The 25,481-nt window shown below is 60.8% G+C and overlaps 2 protein-coding genes across 3 annotated transcripts; both read right to left on the bottom strand.

Moving 5' to 3' along the window:
* Positions 1 to 551: 551 nt before the first annotated feature.
* GATD3 (glutamine amidotransferase class 1 domain containing 3) lies at positions 552 to 9,323 on the bottom strand. Of its 2 annotated transcripts, XM_086332269.1 has the most exons (8): positions 9,139 to 9,323; positions 8,859 to 8,911; positions 7,206 to 7,319; positions 6,281 to 6,400; positions 4,221 to 4,313; positions 2,654 to 2,937; positions 1,613 to 1,769; positions 552 to 1,088 (listed from the first exon to the last, which is right to left on the bottom strand). In XM_086332269.1, exons 1-7 carry the CDS (start codon positions 9,295 to 9,297, stop codon positions 1,615 to 1,617), a joined length of 978 nt encoding a protein of 325 aa, XP_086188395.1. In that variant the 5' UTR covers positions 9,298 to 9,323; the 3' UTR covers positions 552 to 1,088; positions 1,613 to 1,614. The 2 variants fall into 2 exon arrangements, with proteins under 2 accessions (XP_086188395.1, XP_086188483.1); XM_086332357.1 differs by lacking the exon at positions 2,654 to 2,937.
* A 1,310-nt stretch (positions 9,324 to 10,633) lies between these two features.
* PWP2 (PWP2 small subunit processome component) lies at positions 10,634 to 24,446 on the bottom strand. The gene is made up of 21 exons (XM_086332128.1): positions 24,302 to 24,446; positions 22,943 to 23,055; positions 21,909 to 22,003; positions 21,549 to 21,648; positions 20,825 to 20,968; positions 19,806 to 19,941; positions 19,420 to 19,649; positions 19,075 to 19,218; positions 17,618 to 17,688; positions 17,173 to 17,309; positions 16,701 to 16,849; positions 16,433 to 16,580; positions 16,007 to 16,157; positions 15,242 to 15,422; positions 14,166 to 14,313; positions 13,566 to 13,674; positions 13,026 to 13,091; positions 12,332 to 12,550; positions 12,035 to 12,185; positions 11,818 to 11,892; positions 10,634 to 11,675 (listed from the first exon to the last, which is right to left on the bottom strand). The coding sequence occupies exons 1-21, from the start codon at positions 24,404 to 24,406 to the stop codon at positions 11,495 to 11,497; spliced, it is 2,853 nt and encodes a 950-aa protein (XP_086188254.1). The 5' UTR covers positions 24,407 to 24,446; the 3' UTR covers positions 10,634 to 11,494.
* Between the last annotated feature and the right edge of the window lie 1,035 nt (positions 24,447 to 25,481).

Genomic DNA, 25,481 nt, shown 5'->3' on the forward strand with positions numbered 1-25,481 from the left:
CTTCCGCAGGCCCCTGCCCCACCCACGCTACCCAAGAACCCAGACAGCCGCTAGGGGGCGCGTTGTACCTGATGTGGGGTGGGGGGCCTGTCCAGGCCCCTGCCCAGGCCACCCAGACACAGCTCAGTGTGGACTGGGTCCAGCAGCCTTCTCGGGACCAGGCGGGGACGTGGCGGCACTGAGCGGCGGTCCCTAAGGACAGGCGGGCAGGGCTGTGCTGTCATGAGCGGAGCCCTGGGCTCTGTCCCGGGACAGACACCACCCCCGCTCAGAGGAGGGTGCCAGCCGGCACAGCTCACACTTCATGGCTCCGCCCTCACGTCCCGGTCCCCTTGCCCCCCTGCTCAGGGCACCACCCCCAGTGCCCACCCTTCCTTCCTGAAAGGAGCAGACCTGAGCCCAAGGTGAGGTGCTCATGCGGGCCGCCCCTCATTTGCGGGCTCAGGCCTGGACAGGGCGTCCTTATCTGTTTTGGATACAAGTTTACCCTCCCAGGCGATGGCCTGCTGCTCTAGAAAAGCTGCAGGTCGTTCTAATCAGGACACGTCTACTCCAGGTGAGAGAATCTTTAATTACCGATGAGATGGTATTTTGGTTTTCTAAATATGAGATTTGTAAGCTTCAAAAATGTTTCTTCCAAACGCTACATAAGGTGCCCTGAAGCGAGCCTGACCTCAGCCTGGCGTCGCCTCAACTGCTGCTTGTGCTGAAGAGCAGACTCGAGCTGAAGCCTGAGCCTGCAGAGCAAGTAGCCAGCGCTCCTCAGAGGGTGGGCCCTGCCACCCGTCCCTCCTTGCTGAGGGAATCTCTCACGTCAGCCTCCCAGCCGCGAGTGTGTGAGAAGTGGCCTCCTTACAGAGACGATGCCTACATGTTTAAGCAAAGAGTCAGCCCCTGCAAGGTCCCAGGCCGGCGGGAGGGTGGCTGTGCGGGGAGCTGGGCGGGCCTGTGCCGAGGCCTCAGCGGCCAGAGAGCTCCAGCACCTTCCGCACCATGGCGCCGATGCCGTCGTGGATATGGTGGAGGGCAGTGTCGCACATGAAGGCTGGGGTTGTGACCACCTTGTTCTTCTGGTCCACGTGAGCCTCGTGCACACAGGTTATGGAAAAACACCCGCAGGCAGGACCAGGATGATCTGGTGTCCAGCGCCACCCCGTGCCCCCAGAAGTGCATCCCCCTCTCGCCCTGCAACAGCACCTGGAAGGGGCTTCTGGCACTGACTGCGCTGCTTCAGCAAAGACCCGAGACCAGCCAGCGAGCTGCTGAGACTCCACGAACAGAGCGCTGCTTCCTGACCTGCATCCCAGTGGCAAGCCACTGAGGGGCCTGCTGCAGGGCATCTCCACACCACACAGCCACCCCCACCCCCACCCCCGCCATGAGCCCAAGACCGTCTCCTCGACCCACCCACGAAGCCCGAGTCTGAGGTGCGCTGAGGTCAGCGGGCACCACTGCGGGGACATGGGAACAAAGCCACTGCGCAGGAGAGCCATCAGCCTCTCTGCCACACCCATCACTCAGGTGCCCTGGGCACCCACGCCCTGCAGTGCCCCAGAGCAGCCCCGAGGGGCCGGAGGGGGTCCCCACACCACGCAGGCTGTTGGAAGGATATGGTCACGCCCATGACACAGTGCTTGGCACCCAGAGCTTTGATGACCTCCGCGGTCCCGGCATGTGGCCACTTGCCGCCTTCCTCCTGCTCATGGCCCACAGTGACCTCGACGCCTCTGAGCACTTTGGCCGCGAGCACGGGAGCGATGCAGCACAAGCTGAAAGGGGACGAGAAGGGGTCAGCTCAGGACCACACGTGGCCGCCTGGCCCAGGGCACAGTGAGGCACCTGGGGAACACAGTGAGCCTCAGAAAGGAGCGTGACCCCCGTGCCGTGGGCTCTGCCGGCTCCGAGGGCTGCAGTCTGACCCCAACCCCGGGCTGCCCGCGTGACTGACACCTGCGGAGCGTGGGGCAGTGGAGGGCCCGGCGCCAGGCTGGGGAGCCTTGGGGGGCAGTCAGCTGAGGCCCTGGCTGCCACACGTGCACCAGGCGCCCGGCAGCGTCCCGTGTCCCGGGGAGCAGACCGTACATGGGAGCACTGTCTCTGGCCAAGGCTTTCGGCCGGTTTATCACACAGCGCAGAGAAGCCGTACAGTACTGACCGGCTCCAACCCGACCTCCTTCTCTGGAGAGAGAGCAGGGCCTGGGGAACGTGGTCCAACCAGCAGCCTCGCCTGGCCTGTTGAGGGGAGGCGAGGGCCCTGTCCTAGCAGCAGGCCGAGCCCACCCCTGCCCCACAGAGCAGGCTGTCCCCAGAGGCGCCCAGCAGGTTCATGGGGACACCTGCCACGTGGGTGCCTGCTCTGAGGTCCTGCTCTTCATCGGGGGGCTTCCAACTGGCAGCTCCTGAGCCCCTGGATCAGCAAACACTGAGGCCCACGGGAGCCAGGGCTGCACCAGTGCCCTGCTCCCCAAGACAGCACGCGTGACACCTGCCACAGCAGCTCCGGGCCTGGCCAGCCCCACTCCCCTGGGGCCCAAATGCCCCCAAGGGGCTGTGCCCCACCTCCCCACCTGTTCATCTGGTCCTGAGCTGACCTTAAGACCAAGCGTGCACTCCCTGTCATAAAACGTCATAAGAATATAATCTTCACACTCACTAATTGGTACCCCAGCATCTGGAAACAAGAGAAATCCCTGCTGCCTGGACCAGGTGAGTGTCATCGGAACCAGCGCCCTGGGGGCCTGTCGTGTCACCAGGTCATAGGCACCTAACTCAGCAGGCGATGCCGAGGTGCAGGCTTCCAGGGGCTCCTGCAGTGCGGGGATGAATGCAGAGGCCTGGCACAAAGCTGGCTGCACCCCTACACCGTCCGTAATTCTGACGAGCAGGCCGAGGAGTGATGGGCAGGCGGCTTGGAAGCAGGATGTGAAGAGCCCTGACCTAGAAAGGGCATTCGCTCACGGTCAAACAACACGGCCACTCACAGAAACAAACGGGCGAGCTGCTGTAGGAGGCCCCGAACAGAGCTGCCCAGAGTGACCTGGCAGCCAGCACAGGGCCATGTCCCCACCCTGCGCCTCCCCCCGGCTCCCATGCAGCTCGGCTGAGGCGTCTGCTCACTGGAGCAGGAGTGCCCACTGGGAGGTGGAGGTGCGCCTGCCGGGAGGTGGTCAGTCTGCTGGGGACCCGTCCTGTTCGTCGTGCCATCGAATTCTTAAGAGAAAGAGCGCGAGGCCCTGCCTCAGCGAGGCGCCAGGGCTGATCAGCTGGGCTCTGCAATTGCTCGGCACCGCCTCCCACGGGCAGTCAGAGCATCCAGGGTCTGGGGCAGAGGTGTTGTACGGGCACATGCCCTCCGGAGCTATGGCCGCTGGCGCAGCAGGATGTGTGTCCTGGACGTTGAACCCTTGGTAGGCTGTCCTCTCCAGCCTCCGTGCTTCCTCCAGACTGAGCACTCTATACCTCCTTCTCCAGTTGGCCGAGATAAAGCAGCAAGCAGCTGTGTGATGGAGGACTGGCAAATCTTGCTTTCAATGCGTTTGTGCACCACTGTGCTCCTGGGAGGACTTCCCCACTCAGGGATGATCCCATCCCACAAGACCCATGCGCTCCAGCACCACTGTCTCAATAAAGCAGAACCAAGGAGCCCCCTGGGGATGCTCGTGAACAGGACAGCCTGATGAGCAAGTCTGATGATGACATGGCCATTTCTTGTCCCTGAGAGCCTCCTGGTGTGAGTTATAGCCAGTCTGTTGGGACCAGGACCGAAGACCAAGGACCAGGCGGTGAGGAGTGGCTGGCCCTGAATGTCGGCCCAGTGTGCGACCGCCACAGGATCTAGTCCCCAAAGCAGCTCAGCTGTGTCACAGGGGCCAGCATGGTGCTCAGGGTGGCTGTGGCTCCAGGAAGGACAGGCCAGCTAGCCTAGGGCCAGAGCAGGACCAGGGAACCTTCTAGACATGGACAGACTCAGCCTCTCCCCTCTCTGTTATGTCACCCAGAAACACTAATGCAACCACACAACTTCAGAATTCTCAGAGCTGGAAGGCTTTGTGAACTCACACAAAATCCCCTGAGTTACGGTGAGTAAAGGGCCGAGAGTTTCCAAAACCACACGGCTCCAAGCCCAGCTCCTGGCTGGGGGACCCGGCATGGCCACGCCGCGGGCTCCACCACGGCCCTCCCACCACCCGGCTATGGCCGGCCCTCCCAGCCGCACCTACCCAATGGGCTTTCCAGCCTGGTGGAACTCCTTCAGCACGCGCTCTACGTCTCTGTTGACCTTGCAGGTGCCCCCATCCACGGCAAATGTGCTCCTGCCACGAGAAGAGGACTCCTCAGACCTCGGGGCTCCACCTCCGCCGGCCTGGGGAGCACCCCCTCCTGGATCCCGAGTGCTTCGTCAGCTTCTCAGCAGCTGAAGAAGTGACATGTGTGCACACACGTGTGGGTGCTCAGCCGTCTGCTCAGTCAGCCCCGGAGCAGCAGCAAGTGCCACTGGTCTGAAACCCACGACGGAGCCTGCGTATCACTAACAGGGATGAGAGTCAAGTCAAACATGACCCGTCTTCTTCACAGGACAAGAGCACCGAGGGTCTGGATGGTCCCCCTCCAGCAGGTGGGCTCAGACCTGGCGACGCCACAGCAGTCTCTGCCACGAGCCCCCTCTGCCAGGCTCATGTGGTCAAGGCCTCTGCCCTGGTAGGCTCTCAGGCTGTGTGAGAGCCTCAAAACGGGTCGGACTTTACACTTTAACCAAATGCACATCAGCTAAACCCCCACAAGTGATAAAGAGTCCCGGAGTCTCGTCAGCCCGTCACTACATGATGGGATCTGCATGTACGGCACCTGTTAAGGGACAAGTCGCAGCTTTAACTGAAAAATACAAGGTGCAGAACAAGAGGCTACCATCTTACTGGATTTTTAAGACATGTGTGTAAATCTCGTGGAAAACAGAGTTGGCAGCGGTGCTGGAGAGGGGTCCTGGGGTCCCCTGCTGGAAGAACCGGGGTTCCACAGGGAATGGGTCACACTGAGCTCGCCTGCTGCCCCATGTGTATTGCACAGACCACTGGCAAGGAGCTGGCCTTTCTTCTGGAAAGGTCAGACAGAGCTCCCCGGGGTCTGTGAGCTCAGACAAGGATGCTGACCCGAGGCCCCGCTTCCTCACGACCGCTAAGTCACCTGAGGCAGGTCGTGAGCCACACCAGGGACACAACCCCAACCCCCTCCCCGGCACACACACAAGGACACACTGGTGCCGCTGCCCTCAGACTGGGCAGGGTCTAGGGACTGGGGCAGGCTCTGTGAATCCAGGCATTCTTCAGAGATGGAAGCCTGGTCCCACCAGGCGGACAAGCCCAGCTGACGCAGACGAGACCTACTACCTCCTGCCAAGAGGCTCGGGAGCACAGAGACGGTGGAGAGCACCCCAAGGCTCGCCGTGGAGAGGCAGTGGACACGAGGTGTAGCAGGAGTGCGAAGGAAGGACTGTGGAAACTGCTGGGAATGTGGAGAGAGGAGGCTCTCCAGGGACGTCCGCGAGCAGAGGGGAGCCTGGAGGTGAAGGGCCGAGGGCAGGGATAGACTCGGAATAGAAGCACCTCTGCTCTCGCTTCTGGGGGCACAGCACCCGGGCACAGCGCCAACTGGGAGGCCATCGTGCTGCAGCAGAACCACCACAAGTGAACGGCTCAACGGAGGAGAATGGTGGTGTTGGGCACAGTGCACCGCGCTGGAGCCCCAGAGCAGTGGGCACACCTGTCTGGTGCCTCCTGGCACAGCCCCAGCTGCAGTGAGCCCCTCCGTCATGGGAGCAGCAGCCCTACGCAAGGCGGAAGGGATGTGCTGGGCCCGCGAGGCCAGCGTAAGAGGACTTCCATGAAACGTGGAGAAGAGAGTTAAAGGAACGGAGAACAGAAAGAGGACCTGAAAGCCAAAACACGTCACGGCTGCGGTCATGACGGCCTCCCGGCTCGAGGCCCAGTTACCCTCTGGTTCCCCACGGGGCAGAAAGAACAGGGTGCCCGGCCTCATCAGGACCGTGCTCCAAATGGCCCCACTGCAAGGTCCACAGGAGGGCGGGTGTCTGTGGGGAACAGCTCCAGGGAGTGGCCTCCCAACTCCACGCCTGATGGCCTGGTCCGGGAGCCTCCTCCCTCTGGGGTCCCCTGTCCTGGGGCAGCTACATCATCACTGTCCCCCCACAGCTGCTCCTGTCACCATCGTGTCCCCACCCAACGCCCCGAGGGAAAAGGAGGAGAGCCCAAGCAGCAACACATACAGGTTTTTGGCGGCCCCGAAGCCCCCGGGGAAGATGGCCGCATCGTGGTTGACGGCAGTGAGCTTGGCCAGGTCAGTGATCTTGCCTCGTGCGATCCTCGCCGACTCAGTCAGAACGTTCCTAGGGAAGAGCAGAGGCCCCAAAGGGCCAGTGCGGACAGTCCATCCCTCAGCATGGATGGGGGTGGGGTGGAGCTGCCATGACCAAGAGGACCCATCCTTCCGGCTCACAGGCCACACGGTGACAGGGACCACTCAGTCTCCAGACCCTGTCAAATGGTGCTCAGAACCACTACACCTGGTCACTCAGACACCAGCGTCAGGCAGGGCCACCAGGTGGCGCTCAGTGAAGAGAGCAGATGGGACGGAACTGTGGGCGGAGTGTTAAGAGGTGACTTTGAGGGAACTTCTTCCCACCCTGTGGGCAGCCCAGGGCCAGGGTCCTCACCTGGGGCCCTCAATCCCAGGAGAGGGCACCACGCTTCCTTCCCACCACCCCGTCCCTCACTGTCCACACCCTGGCCTGAGGGCACCTGGGAAACACAGCCTCCAGGGGCCATCACCCCATAGCCCAGGCAGGACGGAATCCGAGAGCAGGGCTGCACGCCCTCAGAACAGAAACGCTGGTGGGAGTTGCTCACAGATATCTGGGGCCCAGGTGGGTGGATGAGGTTCAAGGCCAAAGGAACACACACGCCTTCGGTCAGAGGCAGGTATGAGAGCTCACTGCAGAGACCCGCCTTCAATGTTTCTGTAGCGCAAGAAGCGAGAACACCCCGAGGCCTGGGACAAGCCCAGGACCACTGCTGTGAAGTCCACCTGAACACGGACTCGGCTCACAGCTAAGACGAAGCAACTGTGGGTGGGCTCTCAGGGAGTTTCAACCCGCCCCGTCCTCACTGAGGGATGAGGCAGAGAGCTCGTACCTGGTCTCGCCCTCGGAAGGCTGTCCCTTGATGTGGTCAATCACGTGCATCTGAGGGACATCAGGGGCGAAGATCTGGACCTCGGCACCCCCGCGGCTCAAGTGGACCAGGATCCTGCATGGGGGGAATCAGACCAGACTGACCTGTGCCCAGCCCAACCTTTCCTGCCCACAGGTGTTTGTAAACACAGGGTTTCAGCTGACTGATAGGTGCACACTCCTCACACAGCTTAAGTCTCCTTGGTCTGAAAATAGCTATAGCTGGCTCGCGAACAACCCAAACGCCCTCCATGTGAGTCGCCGTCACTGACCTGGAGGAGAGCAGCCAGTGCCCAAGCTCCTTCTACAAACCAGGGTGTGGGGACGGGCGACCAGCTGTGGTCACTGCCTGGATGTCTGGGTTCCCAGGCGGCCTCTGGGCACTTGTCCTCCCACAGGCCAGCTCGAGGGTTTGAGGAGGGCTTCTGGTGGTCCTGGTCCCCTCAACCTTCCCCTCATGGGGGTGGGAGGCAGGAAGACACGCAGGCATCCTGGGAGCTGCTGATGATAGCAGCGTTGCCCAGGGCTGCTTGGTGCCAGCCCAAGCCCAAACACTGGCTTGTGATCCATCCCTGGCAGGGCTGTCACCACCCCCTTCCAGGGAAGGAGGTGGCATGAGAGCATGACCTCAAGAGAGATCACAGCCATCTCCTGGTAGGGCTGGGAATCCCTGGATCTGGTCTCCACTCCTCAGACCTCGTGTACATTCGACCCATGAAATTCACTCCCTGTCCAGCCAATACCAGCACACGCTGGCCACCCACAATGGGAGGGCTCAGTGCACACACCAGCGTCAGGGTCCTCTGGGGCCAGTGAGGTCCCAGGCTTGGCGGGGGGGGGGGGGGGGGGGTGTTCTCTAACCACTATCTAACTCTCCCGTCCAACTAACTTTGAATCTCACAGCCTCTTCAGTCCTGCTCACAGTAACTTCTCAAATAAATAAAAAGCCAAAATATAAACTACTTGGTAACAACTGACAGGCTACACCAGTAACACCTGTCTACAGTGAGGTCATTGCTGCTGCTGAGTCACGTCAGTCGTGTCCGACTCTGTGCGACCCCATAGACGGCAGTCCACCAGGCTCCCATCCCTGGGATTCTCCAGGCAAGAATACTGGAGTGGGTTGCCATTTCCTTCTCCAATGCATGAAAGTGAAAAGTGAAAGTGAAGTCGCTAAGTCATGTCCGACTCTTCCCGACCCCATGGATTGCAGCCCACCAGGCTCCTCTGGCCATGGGACTTCCAAGGCAAGAGTACTGGAGTGGGTTGCCATTGCCTTCTCCAACAGTGAGGTCACTGCACCACCCTTAACAATCACACTGTAAACACGGGATGGAGCTTGATCTCCAAAACACAGAATCTTGTGATTCCAACGTGTGTAACACAGGGGTGTGGAAAAACAGGAGGGGAGAGGGTGTTTACTGCTGGGTGACAACATCAGAGGTGACGCTAAAAAGCTTATTTTTTGTCTCCCTGTATTTCACATGCATGATTTCAAACGTTTTCCTTCGCGTCCACCATGGTCTCTGCCTTTCTAACCAGCAGTAAGGTTTCTCCAGACGGTTCAGGAAAAGGGGGACCGGCCCTCCCGAGGGTGAGCCGCCCGGGGGCTTACGATGAGGCCTCGTGGAGCTCGGTTCCATCATAGACCCCGCATCCAGACAGCACCTGCGGGGATGGAGGGCCGGTCACCAGGGTCAAGGGGTCCGCCGGGCGGCCGACCGCCTCCAACGTGGGTAAAGGACGACTTCGGGGGCGGGGAAGGGCTGGATAGCCGAGGGAGGGCGTGGGTGCAGAGGAGCCGACCGCGGGCAGAGACGGTGGGAAGGCGGACCTTGGCGCTCGGCCCCCACGGCCCCAAGTTCCAATCTCCCCAGGTGCCCCCGTCCGCTCACCACTGCAACCCGGGGCCCGGGGCGCGGCGCGGAGGCGTGGAGGGCCGCGCGCGAGGAGGGCACCGGTCCGCCGAAGGGCAGCGGCCACAGGCCGGGACGCGGCGCGAACCCGGGGGTCACCGCCAGCCTTGCCGCCGCCAGAGCCCTGAACGCCGCCATGCTGCGCAAGAACAGGGTCACAGGTCACGGTGGGCGGGGCCGCGCCTGCGCAGTAGCCCGGGAGTCGGGCTCCGCCCCGCGAGCGCAGGTGGTCCCAAGTGGTCTGCGCGGTCTCGAGCGCTGTCGCAGCTCCGCGCCGGTTTTCCCGGGGCGGGACGACGCAGGGTCGCAGCCCCCGAGAAATAACGTGCTGAGATACCGGTTCCGGAAAGTTAACTTCAGTGTCGCCATAAGGCCTCAACCTGACTGGCGTCACCGAGTGGCTGGCGCCCGCTTGTCCAGCTCTCATCCACGGCCCCCTTTCCGGTTCGCTGAGTTGGGACGGAGTGAGGGTCCCGACTTCAGCGGCCTGGCGACCTTACCCCACCCCGTCCCACCCCCGCCCCGCCCCCGCCACCGTTCCCCAACCCCCACCCCCCGCCGCTCTTCCAGTTTCCATTGACCGGGTTGTGCAAGGGGAAGGTCAGGTAGAGGCCAGGTCTTTGCGGAGAAAGGGCTTTATCCCACGGGGCCAGGCAAGGACCAGGGGGTGAAGCTCAGATGTGTATACCTGAGGGCTTCGAAAGGGCAAGGGAAGGGTAGGATTGATGGAAAGTAGCACCCAATTGCTAGGGTGTCCTGGGTTGCGGATAACGGCAGATCCGAGCTCTGTAGGGAGGCATTTCAGTACATCGTTAAGGGAACTGTCTAGTGGTGTGTGGGCTTTCCTAGTGGCTCAGTGGTACACAATCTGCCTGACAATGAGGGAGACATGGGTTCAATCACTGGTTAGGGAGGATCCCATTTGTCAGGGAGAAAAGTAAGCCCGCGTGCCTGAACTACCAAGCCTGCCTGCCTAGAGCTGGTGCTCTGCAGTAAGACAAGCCACCGCAGTGAGAAGCCTGCGCGCAAGGAGGAGTGGCCCCGCTTGCCACTAGAGAAAGCCCGCATGCAGTGCAGACCCAGCGCCGCCAAAAATAAAGACGCAAAAATCTTTTAAAACGACGAGAACTGTATAGCCGCATGTAAGGGGAAGTCAAATTAACACAGAATTTTGTTTCAGGAGTGGTCAGTCCTCTTTTGATTATTAGTCGGGGAGCCTGACTCCTAGATGGGCGTGGGAAGACAGACCCTACACCGCTCTTCACCGCCTGCTGCTGTAGTGGCTTTTGACAGTGATTCAGAGTGTTTGTGTCCCAATCTTGGTGGGTGACAACCACCAGCAGCGAGAGGGGGAAAAAGTCTGTCTGAATTCTTTTCAGGACCACGGGGATAGCTTACAGATGTGTCTGTGTCTGAACATACATAACCATCCATGTGTTTATTTTATAGCTTAAGACCCAATGATGGAAGAGGATCTGATAGATATTTTATTTACAAAAGAAAGGATTCCTCTGGAGGTAGCACACACGTTTCACAAGCAGATAGAAGGGCACCGCAAGGTGACGCACGGTCCCGACCGACAAGCAAGGACCTGCCTGCTGCTCTTCCCGGTAACAGTCCAGTGACTCCTGGCCACACCTCTGGAGACCTGCAGGCTGGGGCCTGTGTCCCGACCCTGGAGGCCGTCACTGCTGAGAGGCCAGGCGCCTGGCTGTGGTCTGGACCACCCTCATGGTGACCCTTCCTGATGGGCCTTGCGGGATGGAGTCCTCCTTGGAGCTGGCAAGCAGGTCTGACAGGTCTCCCTGGGAAGCCCATCCAGGCCCAGCCCTGGGGCTCCCAGGCCGTCTCCAAACTCAGAGTCCAGCAGATGCTCCCTGCTCCAACCCTGTGCAGGGAGATGGGGCTGGTGGCCAGGCCACCTGCCCAGCTCACCTGTTCGCTGGCATGGAGGTGCCAGCACGACAGTCACACCCAGGATACATTACAAACACTTTAAATTCAGAGATCAGCCTTAATACCTGTGTTTTAGAAATACATGTCTTTTTCATCCCTAAAATTATCAAAACTTTATATTAAAAATATAAAAATCCTCATACAAAGTTCGCATCTACACACGTTGGCCCACTAGCCTCTCTGCAAGGTGTTTTCAGCAGCAGCTGCTCCCGGGCCTGAGTGCTGAGCCGTGCCCGCCGGGAACCCGACCCCACGGCGGTGTTTGGTGCCTGCCGCGGAGCGAGTCCCAGTGCTGGGGCTCTGGCTCTCGGGACAGCTGCCCCCCGTGGTGGTGGCCCCTCCTCGCCCAGCGTCCCGACCAGAGCCGTGGGGTGCGGCCCTAGGCCAGCGGCGCGTCTGCGTGCCCAGGCCCTCCCCCGAGCAGGTGCAGACTGTCGTCGTCGTCGTCCTCGGACGCGCCTGCCTCCTCCTCGCTGCCCAGCGGCTCTGAGGGCCGCTTCAGGCCCCGCTGCTTCGAGACGGCCAGCGCATACTGCAGGTTGTAGCGGTTCCAGTCGCAGCTGTGAGGACACACGGGACTCGAGTCAGTGAGACTGACGCGGGGCCTTTGAGGCCAGGTCTGACAATGTGGGGAGCAGCCCTGGCTGGACCAGCTGGCGACAGTAAAAGCCCCCCACCCCCGCCCCCGGAGACGTCACGTACAGTTTGGAGACATCGTCCAAGTGGCGCTGGATGCTCTTCTGAAGGAACTGAATGGCCGGCAGCAGCGTCCCCACTCTGGAAAAAGACGTTCCTCAGCACGGGCCACCACCCGAGGCCCCTGGGACCCGCTCCACGCTGTCCCTGGGTAAAGACTGCTGCCCCCACCCCGACCAGCAGCCCCAGTGACGGGAGTCCATGGTGAGTGGGCAGGGTGTACCTGGACTTCAACTTCTGTCCGTGCACCATGAGCAGTTTCTGAGTCCATATCAGGTAGAATTCTAGATGGCGAGATACTTCAAAGGATGAAGCTAAAAATTCCAGCACCTTCTCCACGTACAAGTCGGGCAGGGAGGAGCTTACGACCTCGACTGTGAGGAAAGGACAGGCGCACTCAGCCCGCAAAGACCCCGTCAGGAGAGACGTGCTCACAGCTTGTGGCTTCTGAACGTGCAGAACCGGCCAGCACGTGTGAACGCAGGCCCCCAGCCCCCCCGCTCCTCCGGCCCAGGCTCACTCTCGTCCCAGGGCACCGCCTCCAGGGTCTCCTGCAGCAGCTTCCTCTCGTTGAGCCGGAAGGCTAGGAGGATGGCCCTGGTGAAGTCCCGCTGGCGCAGCGCCGCCCGGATCCGCACAGGGGTGACGCTGGTGTCCAGCTCAAACGGGTCAAAGAGCATCTGGGCATCCAGGGAGTAAATGAGGAGCCCCTCAGTGGTGGTGGCCGCCCAGCAGCGCCCTGCAACGAAAAGCAGACTTGAGAAAGGCTTCCTGAACGTTTTTTCCACTTCCCCCCTTTTTTGAAGAACAGGTCCTGAACACATCTGGGACCCCGAGTGCAAGTGTAGGGGGAGCCTGGGGATGCTGGACCCTCAGGAAGGGGTGCCTGGCCTCTGCTATGGCCCTTGTGAACCCCAGCCACTGAGACCCTGTCCTGTTCTGCCCCTGCCGGACACACCAGGGGTGGGGGCGGGCAGGGGATGAAGCCCAAGGATGACACCACTGTGGGGGGGTGGGGGAGCCGCCTGTCTCCGTGGCCCCATGCCAGGCATGTCTGCAGCCACAGCTGCCCTCCAGCAAGGACACAGATGACATCTGACCCCAGGGGGACTGCGGTGCCCAGAGCTGGCCCTGGGAGCAGGGTGACAGGCCCAGAAGCCCATTGGGACCAAGCCCACCTCTCCCACCCTGATGACCCAAAGCCCAGGGCTCACCGGTGGGGGAGAAGCGGAGCGAAGTCACCCTGATCTCAGGTTTGAAGTGCCGGGAGCTCATGTCACCTGGGAACAGAGATCCCCCTACTCACAGGGCTGCACACACCTCAGCACCCCCTACAAAGGGAGGCCCATGCTGCAGGGCCTCAGGTACTGCTTCACGGGTGCCAGCGGCCTCCAGAGGCAAACCCGCAGTGTAGACACTCCCGTGGGCTAGGGCCCAGCCTAGAGCAGCCCCCCCGCTCCTAGGGAAAGCCCCGCCCAGCCCAGGGCTGCCAGGCAGCGGGTTTCAGGGCCCGCACTCCTGACACAAGGCTTCCTCTCTGGCCACATGGGGGCAGGTACTAGGAGCAAGGCACAGGGCTGGGCACCAGCCAGACGTCCAGCTGCTCACAGAGGGGGCACCCAGGCCAGGTTCCTGGACATCAGTCGCTATAGCCTCGACAAGGGAGCAAAGCGGCTATCACCCAGGAAAACGGCCAGGGAGCAGGACGGCCTGCCACGGCCTGGCTGTGGGACACGAGAGAACCCCCTGCTCACCTTTCTTCACGCCTGGCAACGGTATGGCAACCCCGCCCTCCTCCGCAGCATCTTGGTCAATGAGCGCCAGGTTGCCGAACTCCGTCATTTTCCTTCGGTTCAAAAATTCCTGAAGGGCGAAACCCAGACGTCCCACTGTGGGAGGTGGGAAGGGTGCACTCATCTGCCCCACCTCCCCCTGTATCACCAACATGGGGCCCAATCCTGCCTGGAACCCAAACGGGACACAGGGAGCCCGAGACCAGACAGCCCGGGGCCCACAGTCAGGCCTGAAGAGGGTGGGTTCTTGTAACTCAACGTCTGAAGAGGGTGCACGTGACCTGCGAGGGCGGTGCACGTGGGGAGCCTCTGCTGCCACTTGCCTTGGCCTGTCCTGGGACAATGAGGACACCCCGGCCCTGACAGCTCGGAGGGGTGGGCTGCGGCTGCACAGATTAGCCCCTCACCCGGCACGAGGCCAGGACAGGTGAACCCAGGCAAGCACGCCTGTCTGGAGGGTCCCCAGGTTGCCTGTGGGGCCAGGGTGTGAGGAGGCCTCCAGGTGAGGCCGGACAGCTCTGGGGACCACGGAGCCCTGCAGCAGCCCCGGACCTCACTCACCTCCATGGCGTCCAGTGACAGGTTGCAGGAGATCTCGAACTTCTTCCTGAGAATCTGCTCCCTGACGTGATAGATGCACACGAACTTGGACATCCCTCCCGCCAGGATGCTCTGGCCATCCGCGGAGTAGCAGAGAGTGGTGAAGGCCCTGGGCAGAGGGCATGCAGGCTTAGTCACCACCCAGAGGGCAAATGGCACGCGCCCCTGCCCCCTCCAGGGCTCCAGCCCAAACCCTGCAGCCCCGTCACCCGGCTCCCTGGGGGGACCATGACCCCTGGAGGAGGTCAAGGACCGCGGCGCTGCGTCAGGGCGCTTCCAACTGAAGTCAGCACGGAGATGGGTCAGTCCACCCACTACCCCCACAGCGGCTGCGGACAGGACCAGAGCTCAGGCCTGCGCTGCCCTGGCTGGCTCCCAGAACTTGAGACTGCAACCTGGGGTTTGGCAAAGGATTCTTAGATATGACACAAAGAGCTCAAGTGACCAAAAGAAAACAAGTGGGCCTTTGTCACAATTAAAAACTTTTGTGCTTCACATTAACATCCTCGAGAGAAGTGGAGACAAGCCACAGGGGGAGGAGGTACCTGCAGATAGTGTATTTGATGCGGCCTCATATCTCGAGTCTGCAGAGAGCCCTTGCAACTCGGCACCACAGACATGCACCCATTAACACAGCCCACACACGATGGCCTGTCAGCCGACGAGCAGACGCCCAGAACACCAGTGCATGGGAGACGCCAAGCCCAGGCATGGCTACACCACCCCGCCGCCCGGCCCCCCCAGCGCAGCTGTGACTGTAAATCAGAGTAAAGAGCACTGCTTATGATATGAGGAGACCAGAAGCCCCTGCCCTGGACGGGTGTAAATGGTACAGGCTCTTTGAAAAACGGCCAGCGGGGCAGTAGACTGCCACGGATGCACCCCTAGACCTGATAACAGGACCCACAAACACTCATCCTCAGGGTGTGAGAACATGGACACCTGTTAACCCAAATGGACCCCAGGACAACCCGCTCCCTCTGGGGTCCCAGCCAGGGAGCCCCCAGGCTCCGGGACACACCCCGCTGGGCACTCACTTCCCCTTGGCTGAGTGCTTGGCGGTGATCTTGTCCAGCTCCTTCCGGCCTGTCTTGAGGTCGTGCCTGCCCTCGATGGAGCCCGTCTGCACCGCGTTCTCGGGGTCCCAGAAGGTGATCTGTGAGTTCAGTGTGGCCACGGCCAGCTCGGCACCATCAGGGCGAAAGGTCACAGCCAGAGCTAAGAAGAGATGTGTAATCAGGGCTGGGGAAAACCCTGGGCTCCAGCCATTGGGCCACTCTGCCCTGCCCTCATCCTGGCACCCTGAGGGTCTGGGGGCTGCAGGACCCACACAAGCATGACCGAGCCGGGCAGCCTGGTGACAGAGTCTGGGCAGGAGGTGCCATGTGGAGGCCGTGGGCAGGCTAGAAACAGACCTGCTGGAGGCAGGGTCAGTACAGGCCCCAAGAAGACGCAGGGCCCACAGCTAAAAGCCTGGATCAGGTCCATGTGGGGCAGCAGGAAGCCATGACCACCACAGAGACTGAGAACCCCAGGGCTGACGACTGGGTTCTGTGAAGGCTGGGCCCGGGCAGGCGGCGGGGTAGGGCCTCGCTCCCAGGAACAGGAGGGAAGCCAGCTGCAGCAGGGCCCTCGCTCGCTCGCTCTGCTGCGGAGCCTGATGCCAAGCCACACGACTGGGCTGCCAACCCCAACAGCCCACGAAACTCTGGGGCCGCCAGTCCTGACAGCACATGCGCTTGGGACCCTGGGTTTATCCAAGCACGTGACTAAGACCGGGCCTTCCCCTGGGTGCCACTCACCGTCAGAGGTGAGGGCCAGCGTCTCTGTGGTCCTCCAGCTGTCCGCCATGTCCCACAGACGCACTGTCCTGTCCCAGGAGGCGCTGGCCAGGACTGACTTCATGGGGTTAAAACACAGTCCGCTGATGGGCCCCTCGTGGCCGGACAAAACCTGTGGCCATTCAGAAGAGAGCTCTGAGGACCTGAGACCCTCGGGGTCCCTCCACCCCGGGGCCGGACTCGCCTGCTGGATGCTGGTGTGCCGAGGCCACGGCCCCTGGGCTGGGGGTGAGGGAACCCCACCTTGGTTGGGCCAGGGAGTGGAGACTGCCAGGAAATGCATGTAAATGGTGCCACCTGTGCTGGACATGACCCGTCCCCCACTCCTCTCGCGTCAGTAAGGCCCCCTCCCCACACCCTGGCCCCTCCCAGACTTGCGGCCCTTACGTCAAGGAGCCGGCCCGTCTGCATGGACCAGATGAAGACCTCGAAAGAGTCCTGTGCCCCAGCAGAGACGATCTCCCCGCTCGAGTCCACAGCCACGCAGGAGAACTGGGTGGGGCGTGGGGATGTGAAGGTGCGGAAGTTCCGGTACCTGTGGGAGGACGGCCCAGTTGGAACAGTTCCGGGGCCACATGCCCTCACCCATGTCTTCCCGACAAGCCCCGACCCCTTGACCTTGGCCTGAAGAGCCAAGGTCCCCACAGGAAGTCACCTGTGAAGATCAAAGGCGCGCACAGTCCCGTCCATGGAGGAGGTCACGATGACGTAGCCAGTGGTGGTGAAGGTCACGCCGGTGACCCCACTTGAGTGCTCCGTGAAAGTGACAAAGCAGAAGCCACTGAGGGTGTTCCACACCTTGACCTGTGCGGAGAGGCCACGGCTCAGGACAGCCCAGGTGGGTGCCCTAGTGAGTGAGGACTGGGGGCTGCGGGGGGGCCTCCCATGTCAGAGCAGCTGCTGGCAGCACGGACCCGAGCCACATATGGAAAATCAAGTCAGGAAGGGAAACAGACGCTACAAGGCTCTTCGTTCCCACCCTGGTGAGCCTGTGAACAGCTTCTCAGGAGCCCGGGTGGGGCCTTGCTATCGGGGCCAGACCACCAGTGCAGTACCCCCCGGCCGGTCAGCAGAACAGAGACAGGAGGGGGATCCCCCCAACCCCGGATGGGATGCAGCCGGCCCACCTTGCCATCGTCCCCGCCGGTCACGATGTACTGCCCGTCGGGGGAGTAGGCCAGGGACACCATGCTGTTGAAGTGGCCCTGCTGCTTGAGCACGTAGGACTCGCTCTGCCACTCCCACACCAGCAGCTGGCCCAGGCCTGCGGGGCGCACAGGACCGCTCGTGACCCCCGTTTCCTGTCCGGGCCTGAACACGGGGACCCAGAGCGGAGATGCCAGCCTCCCACATCGCCTCCAGAGGCCGGGGCCACAGACTAAGAGTTCCAGGTGGCAACGGGGCTCAGGACTCAGAGGAGCCTTTGTTCTCAAGGTTTCATCGGCTGCTTCTTCACAGTGAGCCAGTAGCCTGCCAGCCTGGCCCTGGAGCCTCGGAAGCAAGGTGGGGCAGGGCAGGCTTCCCGGGGAGGAGGAGCTCCACTCGGGTCACCTCATAAACCCAGGCACCAACCTGAGCACCCAAAGGCGATCCAGTCCCCAGAGCTGTTGATGGCGACGGACGCAACCCTCTGATCTGAGATGCTGGGGAGACACACGGGACCCGGTCAGCACAGCAAGGCCTCCGTCCCCACCCCAGGGTGGCTGCACGAGCCAGGACGGGCCAGGTCTCCTGGCTGGCAGCACCCACCTCCTCCCCACCCGGTTACTGTTTACTTCACTCGGAACAACAGAAAACCCAGAGCTTCTGCACCCTGTGTTCAAAAACTCGGAGCTTTTGTGGCTTCATGAAACCAACACTTCGATTTCCTCCACATTCCAAAGATACAGGCGGGAAAACGAAAACGGAAGATAAGAACATGACCCACATACACCTCCCTGTGACTGGGGGTGGGAGCGGCACATCTGAGATGGAGGGTGGCACAGCTCCCCAAGCCCCTCAACCCAGGACAGAGGTGGGTACAGGTGTTCTGGGAAGCCAACCATGCAGCCGGTCAGGCCTCCTGATCCCTCCATGGCCTCAGTCCTGGCCTCCTGATCCCTCCATGGCCTCAGTCCTGACAGGCATGGTGTGGCTTCCACCCACCCTGCCCGCCTGGCAGATGGAGAGCACAAATGTACACACAACTGCACACATAAGTACATGACTGCACACACAGGCACATGACTGTATACACGTGTGGACACGACCGCACACACAGGTACACGATCGCATACACACATAGGTACACGACCACACACACAGGTATATGACCACACACACAGGTACACGACTGCATACATACACAGGTACACGACCGCACACACAAGTATATGATCGCACACACAGGTACACGATTGCATACACACACAGGTACACAGCTGCACACACAGGCACATGACTGTACACACGTGTGTACACAACAGCACACACAGATACACGACCGCACACGAAGGTACATGATCGCATACACACACAGGTACACAGCTGCACACACAGGCACATGACTGTACACACGTGTGTACACAACAGCACACACAGATACACGACCGCACACAAAGGTACATGATCGCATACACACACAGGTACACGACCGCACACACAGGTACACGACTGTACACACATGTGTGTACACAACAGCACACACAGATACATGACCGCACACATAGGTACACGATCGCAAACACACACAGGTATACTACCGCACACACAGGTACACGATTGCACACACACACAGGTACACGACTGCACACACAGGCACATGACTGTACACACGTGTGTACACAACAGCACACACAGATACACGACCGCACACATAGGTACACGATCACATACACACACAGGTACACGACCACACACACAGGTACACGACCGCGCACACACAGGTACACGACGGCATACACACACAGGTACACGATGGCATACACACACAGGTACACGACCGCACACACACATGTATACAACTGCCCACACACAGCAGAAGCGCTGACCTCAGCGAGTGGATAAGGTTGAACTCTGGGAGCTCGTGAAGGTGGAAGATTCCAGAAGCAAAACCAGTGACCAAGAGGTGGACCTTCTTATGATATGCAGCAGCCGTCAGATTGTTAAAATCGCCTTCTTTGTTGAAAAAGTACCTAAACAGACAGGAACACAAGAACTGTTGGAGAAGGACCAGAGAGCCCGGCTGGTCCCACACCCTCACCCCAGCCTCCTCCCCGGCCCCCCAGGGCAGGTGGAGACCCAGCCCCCGAGGGCAGGCAGGGGACAGCAGGTTGGTGCTGCCCCGCAGTGCCCCAGGTCCTCACCCCCTGCCCCGGTGCAGGACAGGCACCTACTTGGCCACCCGCGAGTACTTCACTTTCCCCTGCTGCTCCTCGGCGGCCGGCGTGGCCTTCCCGCGGATGGTGGTCTCGCTCTCTGCCCCCTCCTCCTCCTCCTCCTCCTGCTCCTCCTCCCTCTGCAGCAGGTCTGCCTTCCAGCCTGTGGGGGCCTTCAGCCTCAGGCCCTCAGGAAGGGTGTCGCACTGCCACACGCACAGGGCACCATCCTGGCTGAGCGTGTACAGCTGCAGAGGAAGACGTGTGAGCCCAGGTGGTTTCCCCAACCCCCAGCCCACACCCACCTGGGCTGCGGGGACGAGAACATGGCCCGGTGCTGCCGAAGCCTGCCTGGCCCCCAGGGCTCCCACGTCCCCAGGGGAGGGGCTGCGATGGGGACATACGTCCAGGCTGCTGGCCTCGAAGAAGCAGGCCACGATGGCATCCTTGTGTCCCCCCAGCGCGTAGTAGATGAGGTTGTCCCAGCGCTCGGCCCCAAACACCCATGTGGACATGTCTCTGCTCCCGACTGCAAAGCACCTGGGGACAGGGGGTCACAGCTTGGCCTGGGTTCGCGGGTGTCCACCTTCCACAGCGTCCCGGGGCACAGGGGTGACGCCCAAGGTCGGCTCGGGTCTGCATCTGCCCTGGGCGGGGCCAGGGTCCACCTGTGCTTCTCCCAGGGCCAGGAGTCTCACTGCACGTGTGTTGCTGCCCCTCATTGCAAAACGGTCTCTCCCCTTGGCCCAGGGGAGCCCAAGGACCGACCACTGAGCCCAACGGAGGGCTGCCTGGGGGATCCTGTGCCTCCCATCTCCCTGACCCCAATCAGAGCCAACTGTGCTCTTGGCAGGAGGAGAGCCAGGTGTGGGCCCAGGCCATGCAAAAGGGCACGACCTCTTGGCTGTGGCAGCCCACAGCCCACCAGCGTCTCCCACGGACACACTGTGAGCCTGGGGCTGTTCCTGCACTGCAGCCCAGAGAACGTGGGAAGAGTTGGCCTGCCTACAAAGTGGCAGCCACCTCCAGCCACACCCCCTTCCCTGCCCCCACCCCCCGAACGCAGGGCAGCAGACACAGCCCCAGGACGCCTTTGAGGACAGCTGGGGGAGAGCACTGCCCAGGCAGCCCGACTGGGAGGTACTGCCAGCGCTCCCGCTGCCCACGGCCACCCTGGAAGCTGGGCCACAAGGCGCTGGCTCGGGCGGCCCTCACCCTGGGCCATGCTTCGCGCTGCTCTCCAGTGACCAGGGCCAGGCAGACCTGACTCAGACTCAAGAGCCAGGCCTGCATCCAACCCACACGAGAGGCTTGTGAGAGGCCATTTGAAAAAGAGCCGGGGATGTGACAAGTCACCCCACGTGATGAGACACTTCACAGGTGCCCCTTCAGGCCCCTCCTATGTCCAGTGCCCCTGCCTCACCGGGAATCGTCCGTCCAGTCAATGCATGTGGTCTCGTCGTATGGCCCAAAGTAGGTTTTGTCCAGGACGAATGCGTTGAATTCCCGCTTCCTCCCAGGGGCGTGGTACACCTGAGCAATGTTGCCTTTCGTGACGACGAATTTCCTGCCGTAGAAACGGTGTCGTCAACATCCGACACCAGGGCAGGTCCTGGGCCAAGGCCGGCTTCCCACAGGAGGCAAACCTGGGTGGGGCCCTGACCCTCACCTGCCTCTCACGGACCCCAGTCCCCTCTCCTCTGGGTGGACAGTCGGGGAAGAAGCAGACAGACTCTAGGTCACGCCACACTTCTGCCCTTTCAGGCCCTCCCACCAGCCTGGGAGGTGGTCGCCAAGGTCAGGGCAAACTCGGACAGCCCCGGCCCAGCACGCCCTCTACTGCGTTTCAGAGTGTGGACACGGAGCCGGGGCTCACAGCTGACCACTGGAGCGCCTCCTCCCCAACACGGCCAGGCTGGCCCAGGTGTGAGCAACCCAAGATCGAGCCCCCTTTCCTGCAGTCCAAGAACAGGCCAGGTCTGGCCCCATCGTCCTCATGGTGGACATTGAGGCCAGGGGCCCATGCCACCCAACACCATGGCTCCCTCAGGGCTCAGGGGCCGTCTGTGGCTCGGATCGTGGGCCATCCGAGCCCACCACATGAGTAATGCAGCTCCACGGCTCCCACCCTGCCCGCAGATGTGTACCTGCCATCGGGGGAGAAGGAGACGCTGTGCACGGCACCCTTGAAGTGGAAGTGGTGCAGCACAGACCTGCAGACCAGGCTGACCAGCAGCGCATCGCCCCCTGTGGGAAGGGAGAGCAGACCGAGGCCCCACACGTGGCACGCACGCACCAGGCCTTGAAGGCAGGCCCTGGGCCCTGCGGTGTGGGCAGCACACCGCCAGGGAGGATGCCTCATATGCCCACCCGAGGCCCACCCAGGCCCAGACACAGAAGCAGCCGAGGCAGTGGAGGGACTGTGTGGGCCTCGACCCCCAAGGGTCTCAGTGTTGGCCTCTAGTCATCTGGACACTACCACACCTGCCCCCAGTCAAGGCGGTTACCTTCGTCAACAATGATGGCCAGGCGGCCGTCCGGGGACAGCCCCACACACTTGATGTTGTAGCGAGTGGCCAGGGGCAGGGTGTTGGACTTGTTGCTGGGAGACAAAAACCAGAGCTGAGTCACTATGCTCGTGTCGTCGGGCGGGGGGTGGGGGCAGGCCAGCCTGCACCAGCAGCCCTCACCCCTGCACAAAACACATAAAAACCTTACAAATGGGTTTTGAACATGTCAGTTCTGCTTCTAGGGCCTCATACCAAGAGGACCTGCAAATATACAGTCAGGAAACCAGAAATGACCGAGCTGCCCAATAAGAGGGTAAGCCCAGGGATAGCACGCCCAGTAAGGCCTTCTGCAGGAATGAAAAAATGTAGAGTCATGGAAAACTAAGTAAAGATAAATAACCCCTGGATCACATTCTAATTCTGTCCTTTATCGTATCACTTTCCAGTTCTTCTTCAGCAGCCACAGGGCCTCGACCTTGGAGTGCCCCTGCCACACATCACTTAAACAGTTGACACCAGCAATGACCTGCCAGGAACTGGCCCAGGGTGCACCCCGCACTTCAGGAAACAACTCACAAGCAAGGCAGGTACTATGGCCCCATCTTATAGATGAAAAAACTGAGGCCTGCAGAGATTCAAGCAGCCTCTGCAACAGGAGGGTCTCACCCAGGCCACACTCATCTGAGAAGACAGGAACAGAGCCACGTGCGTGCTCAGTGGAGACAGAGTGAACCTGAGCAGGCTGGCCAGGCAGCAGTCCAGGGCTGGTCCCATGCCCAGGCATCCTCTACCAGATGTTTCAGCCAAGTGATACAACCTCAATACACAAGGTCCAGTGGAGAGGATAGAAGGGAGAAACCGGGACCCCTACAGCCAGTCCCGCTGCTGACCCATTGGCACTATGTGAATCTGCAGGCCCCTCTTGAGCTTTAGTAAAAGTAAAAGGTGTGCTTTAGACAGGTGAGGAAAAAGCTGTTTTTACTTGCAAACCACAAGCATCACTATTGCTAAGATCATTTTAGCATACTTACTTTTTCAAGTCGAACACAGTAACTCTGTTTCCCACAGGGCTGATAACTGAATTCCCATCACAGGTAAAACTTAAGTTTCCACACCGATAGACTGTCCCCAGCAAATTTGAAAACTGAAAAGAAAACAAAACTGTCTTTATAATATAAAGAAAACACAATTCTTGGAAACGACAAAGCGAGGCTTCTGGTCAAGGAGATGGTGCAGACTCTCACAGGCTCCCTGATTATTCCCAGGGTCCCTCGAGCCACCCCCCCTCCTCCCAGGACAGTTTCTGGGCACCTCTCAGTCCGGCCCCGAGCAAGAGAGAATACATAAACCCAGTCCCCAGGGGCTCTGAGCTTCCACTGGGGTGGACAAAGGGCAGGGTCAGCGCAAGGAAGCCTCCAGATAGGAGGCGTCTGCTGGAGGGAGGGGAGGACAGGACTCGTGGTGCAGGAAGAGAACTGCTGCGGAACAGCCTCCCGACTGCATGTGGGGTTCAAGGCTTCCTGAACAGGGTAACCTGCTGGCAGCCCATCCGTTCGATCATTCATTCAACCATCAACCACCTGCAGGTCCCATGACCCGCGTGTGGGCCACTGAGACGGGAGGGATCACCAAGGAGCATCTGGAGCTGCAGGCAGGCAGGGCCCTGGGAACCCCAGGAGGCTACGGGGGACTGGAGAGCCGAGGATGAAGGGCACACCGAGAGGAGCTGGATGGGGAAGGTTGGGTTCACAGTGGGGGAGCATTCTGAGCAGGACGACCAGATTGGGTAGGGGCAGCCTGGATGTGGGGTGGACCTGAGGAAGCTCCCGCTGAGGCTAGGGCCAGGCCAAGCCTTGGACGTGAGGAGCTGGGACCTGACAGAGAGAGAAAGGCTGGAAACGACGAACCTGCGGAAGAACAGCCTTCAGGGCAGTGGCAGCAGCAGGCAGGGCCGCGCAAACGCTCACGGCTCCAGACACACAGGTGGCCCGCTGTGCCAAGGGGACCGAGACGCGGGGAAGATGCAGAAGCGCGTCCAGCGAGCTCGGCACCCAGGTCCCGCCCTCTGCCCCCGCGTCCTCCCCACGTCTCTAGCTGCGGAGCCTGGGAACCAGGACTTCCGTCCGGGCTGGCCTCCGCTGCCCAGCTCGGATCTCGGCGTGACCCTTCCTTAGCGCTCCTGCTCTTTTCGTCCGCGCGAGCCGCTCGGTCCTAGTTGGGGCTCTGCAGCCCCAGGCCGCTCTCTCAGGCTGCCAGGTGAGGAACCGGTCGGTGGTGCCTGACCCAGTCAACCCAGGCTCGGTTCCCGGACCCCGAGGGAACAGTCTCGAGAAGCGACTCCATCCGGACCCCGAATTAAGAACCCCTCACCACCCTTGGCCCGCGCTCACCCTGTATGCGAACTTCATCCCGGCAGCCACACGTGTGTTGCTTGCAGTCTCTGCGCCCCGCCCCTCGGCCCGCAGCAAGCACTTCCGGGGTGGGAGCGCGGCCATGCGCCACAGCGCCCCCTCGAGGCCTGGAGGAGCGGCGCGGCCCGAGGTGGGGTCCCAGCCGGCCGACCCCGCCCCAAGGGTGGTTTCCTGGCTGCCGGTCCAGCCCCGGAGGCGAAGCCCCACCCACCGGCCCCTCCCCCAAGCGCGGGTTCTTTGCAGCCAGCACGGTCCCAAGGCGCAGCCCCAGCCCCCGCCCGCTCCGCACCCCACAGGTCAGGCTCAGGTCCTCTTGGGCTTGGGGTGGCTTGCCCGGCTGCTTTGACAAACCATCCCAGCACTATGGATGATTAGATCGTCCGATTCCACGTTTACTTGTTTAAAAGCTCTAGGTTATTAAGTGGGGGGCAAAACAGCAAGACTAAGTAAATGGAAAACCTTTTCCGAAGAAAAGAAATTGTATTAGTGAAGATACCAAATGTGACAGAGGCAGCTACCTTATCAGACTGTTGTTCAAGGGGCTAAGTGGTGTCCAACTGTCTGCAACCCAATGGACTGCAGCCTGCTAGGCTCCTCTGTCCTCCACTATCGCCCAGAAAATGCTCAAAATCATGTCCATTGAGTCGGTGATGCTATCTAACCGACTCTTCCTCCGCCACCCCTTCTCCTGCCCTCAACCTTTCCCAGCATTAGGGTCTTTTCCATGAGTCAGCTCTTCACAAAAGGAGGCCAAAACCCTGGAGTTTCAGCTTCAGCGTCAGTCCTTCCAATGAATATTCAGGGTTGATTTCCTTTAGGATTGACTGCATTGATCTCTTTGAAGTCTAAGATGTCAAACTGTAGGATGGCAAATATGTCTACAAAAAAACCTCAAAAACTCTCTAGACTCAGATGTCTTACTTCTAGTGTGCTATTGAGCAGTAAGGGGCTTCCCTGGTGGCTCAGCAGTAAAGAATCTACCTGCCACTACAGGAGACACAGGTTCCATCCCTGAGTCCGGAAGATCTCCTAGAGGAGAAAATGGCAACCTACTCTAGTATTCCTCCCTGAAAAATCCCATGGACAGAGGGGCCTGTCAGGTTATACAGTCCATGGGGTCGCAAGAGTCAGGAACGACCTAGCCACTAAAGAACAACAA

Source organism: Bos grunniens, chromosome 1 (genome assembly GCF_055505025.1).
Source record: "Bos grunniens cultivar Pamir isolate PY7600 chromosome 1, Bosgru_T2T1.0, whole genome shotgun sequence".
NCBI classification, from domain to species: Eukaryota; Metazoa; Chordata; class Mammalia; order Artiodactyla; family Bovidae; genus Bos; species Bos grunniens.

Coding starts and splice junctions, on each gene's coding strand:
- GATD3 (XM_086332269.1), bottom strand. CDS start 9,297: ATGGCGGCGTTCAGGGCTCTGGCGGCGGCAAGGCTGGCGGTGACCCCC. Junction 8,912..9,138: donor CCGGGCCCCGGGTTGCAGTG/GTGAGCGGACGG, acceptor CCATCCCCGCAG/GTGCTGTCTGGATGCGGGGT. Junction 4,314..6,280: donor TTCGGGGCCGCCAAAAACCT/GTATGTGTTGCT, acceptor TTCTCGTGGCAG/GAGCACATTTGCCGTGGATG.
- PWP2 (XM_086332128.1), bottom strand. CDS start 24,406: ATGGCCGCGCTCCCACCCCGGAAGTGCTTGCTGCGGGCCGAGGGGCGG. Junction 19,650..19,805: donor TCGAGGCCAGCAGCCTGGAC/GTATGTCCCCAT, acceptor CTTCCTCTGCAG/CTGTACACGCTCAGCCAGGA. Junction 11,893..12,034: donor GGACAGAAGTTGAAGTCCAG/GTACACCCTGCC, acceptor GTCTTTTTCCAG/AGTGGGGACGCTGCTGCCGG.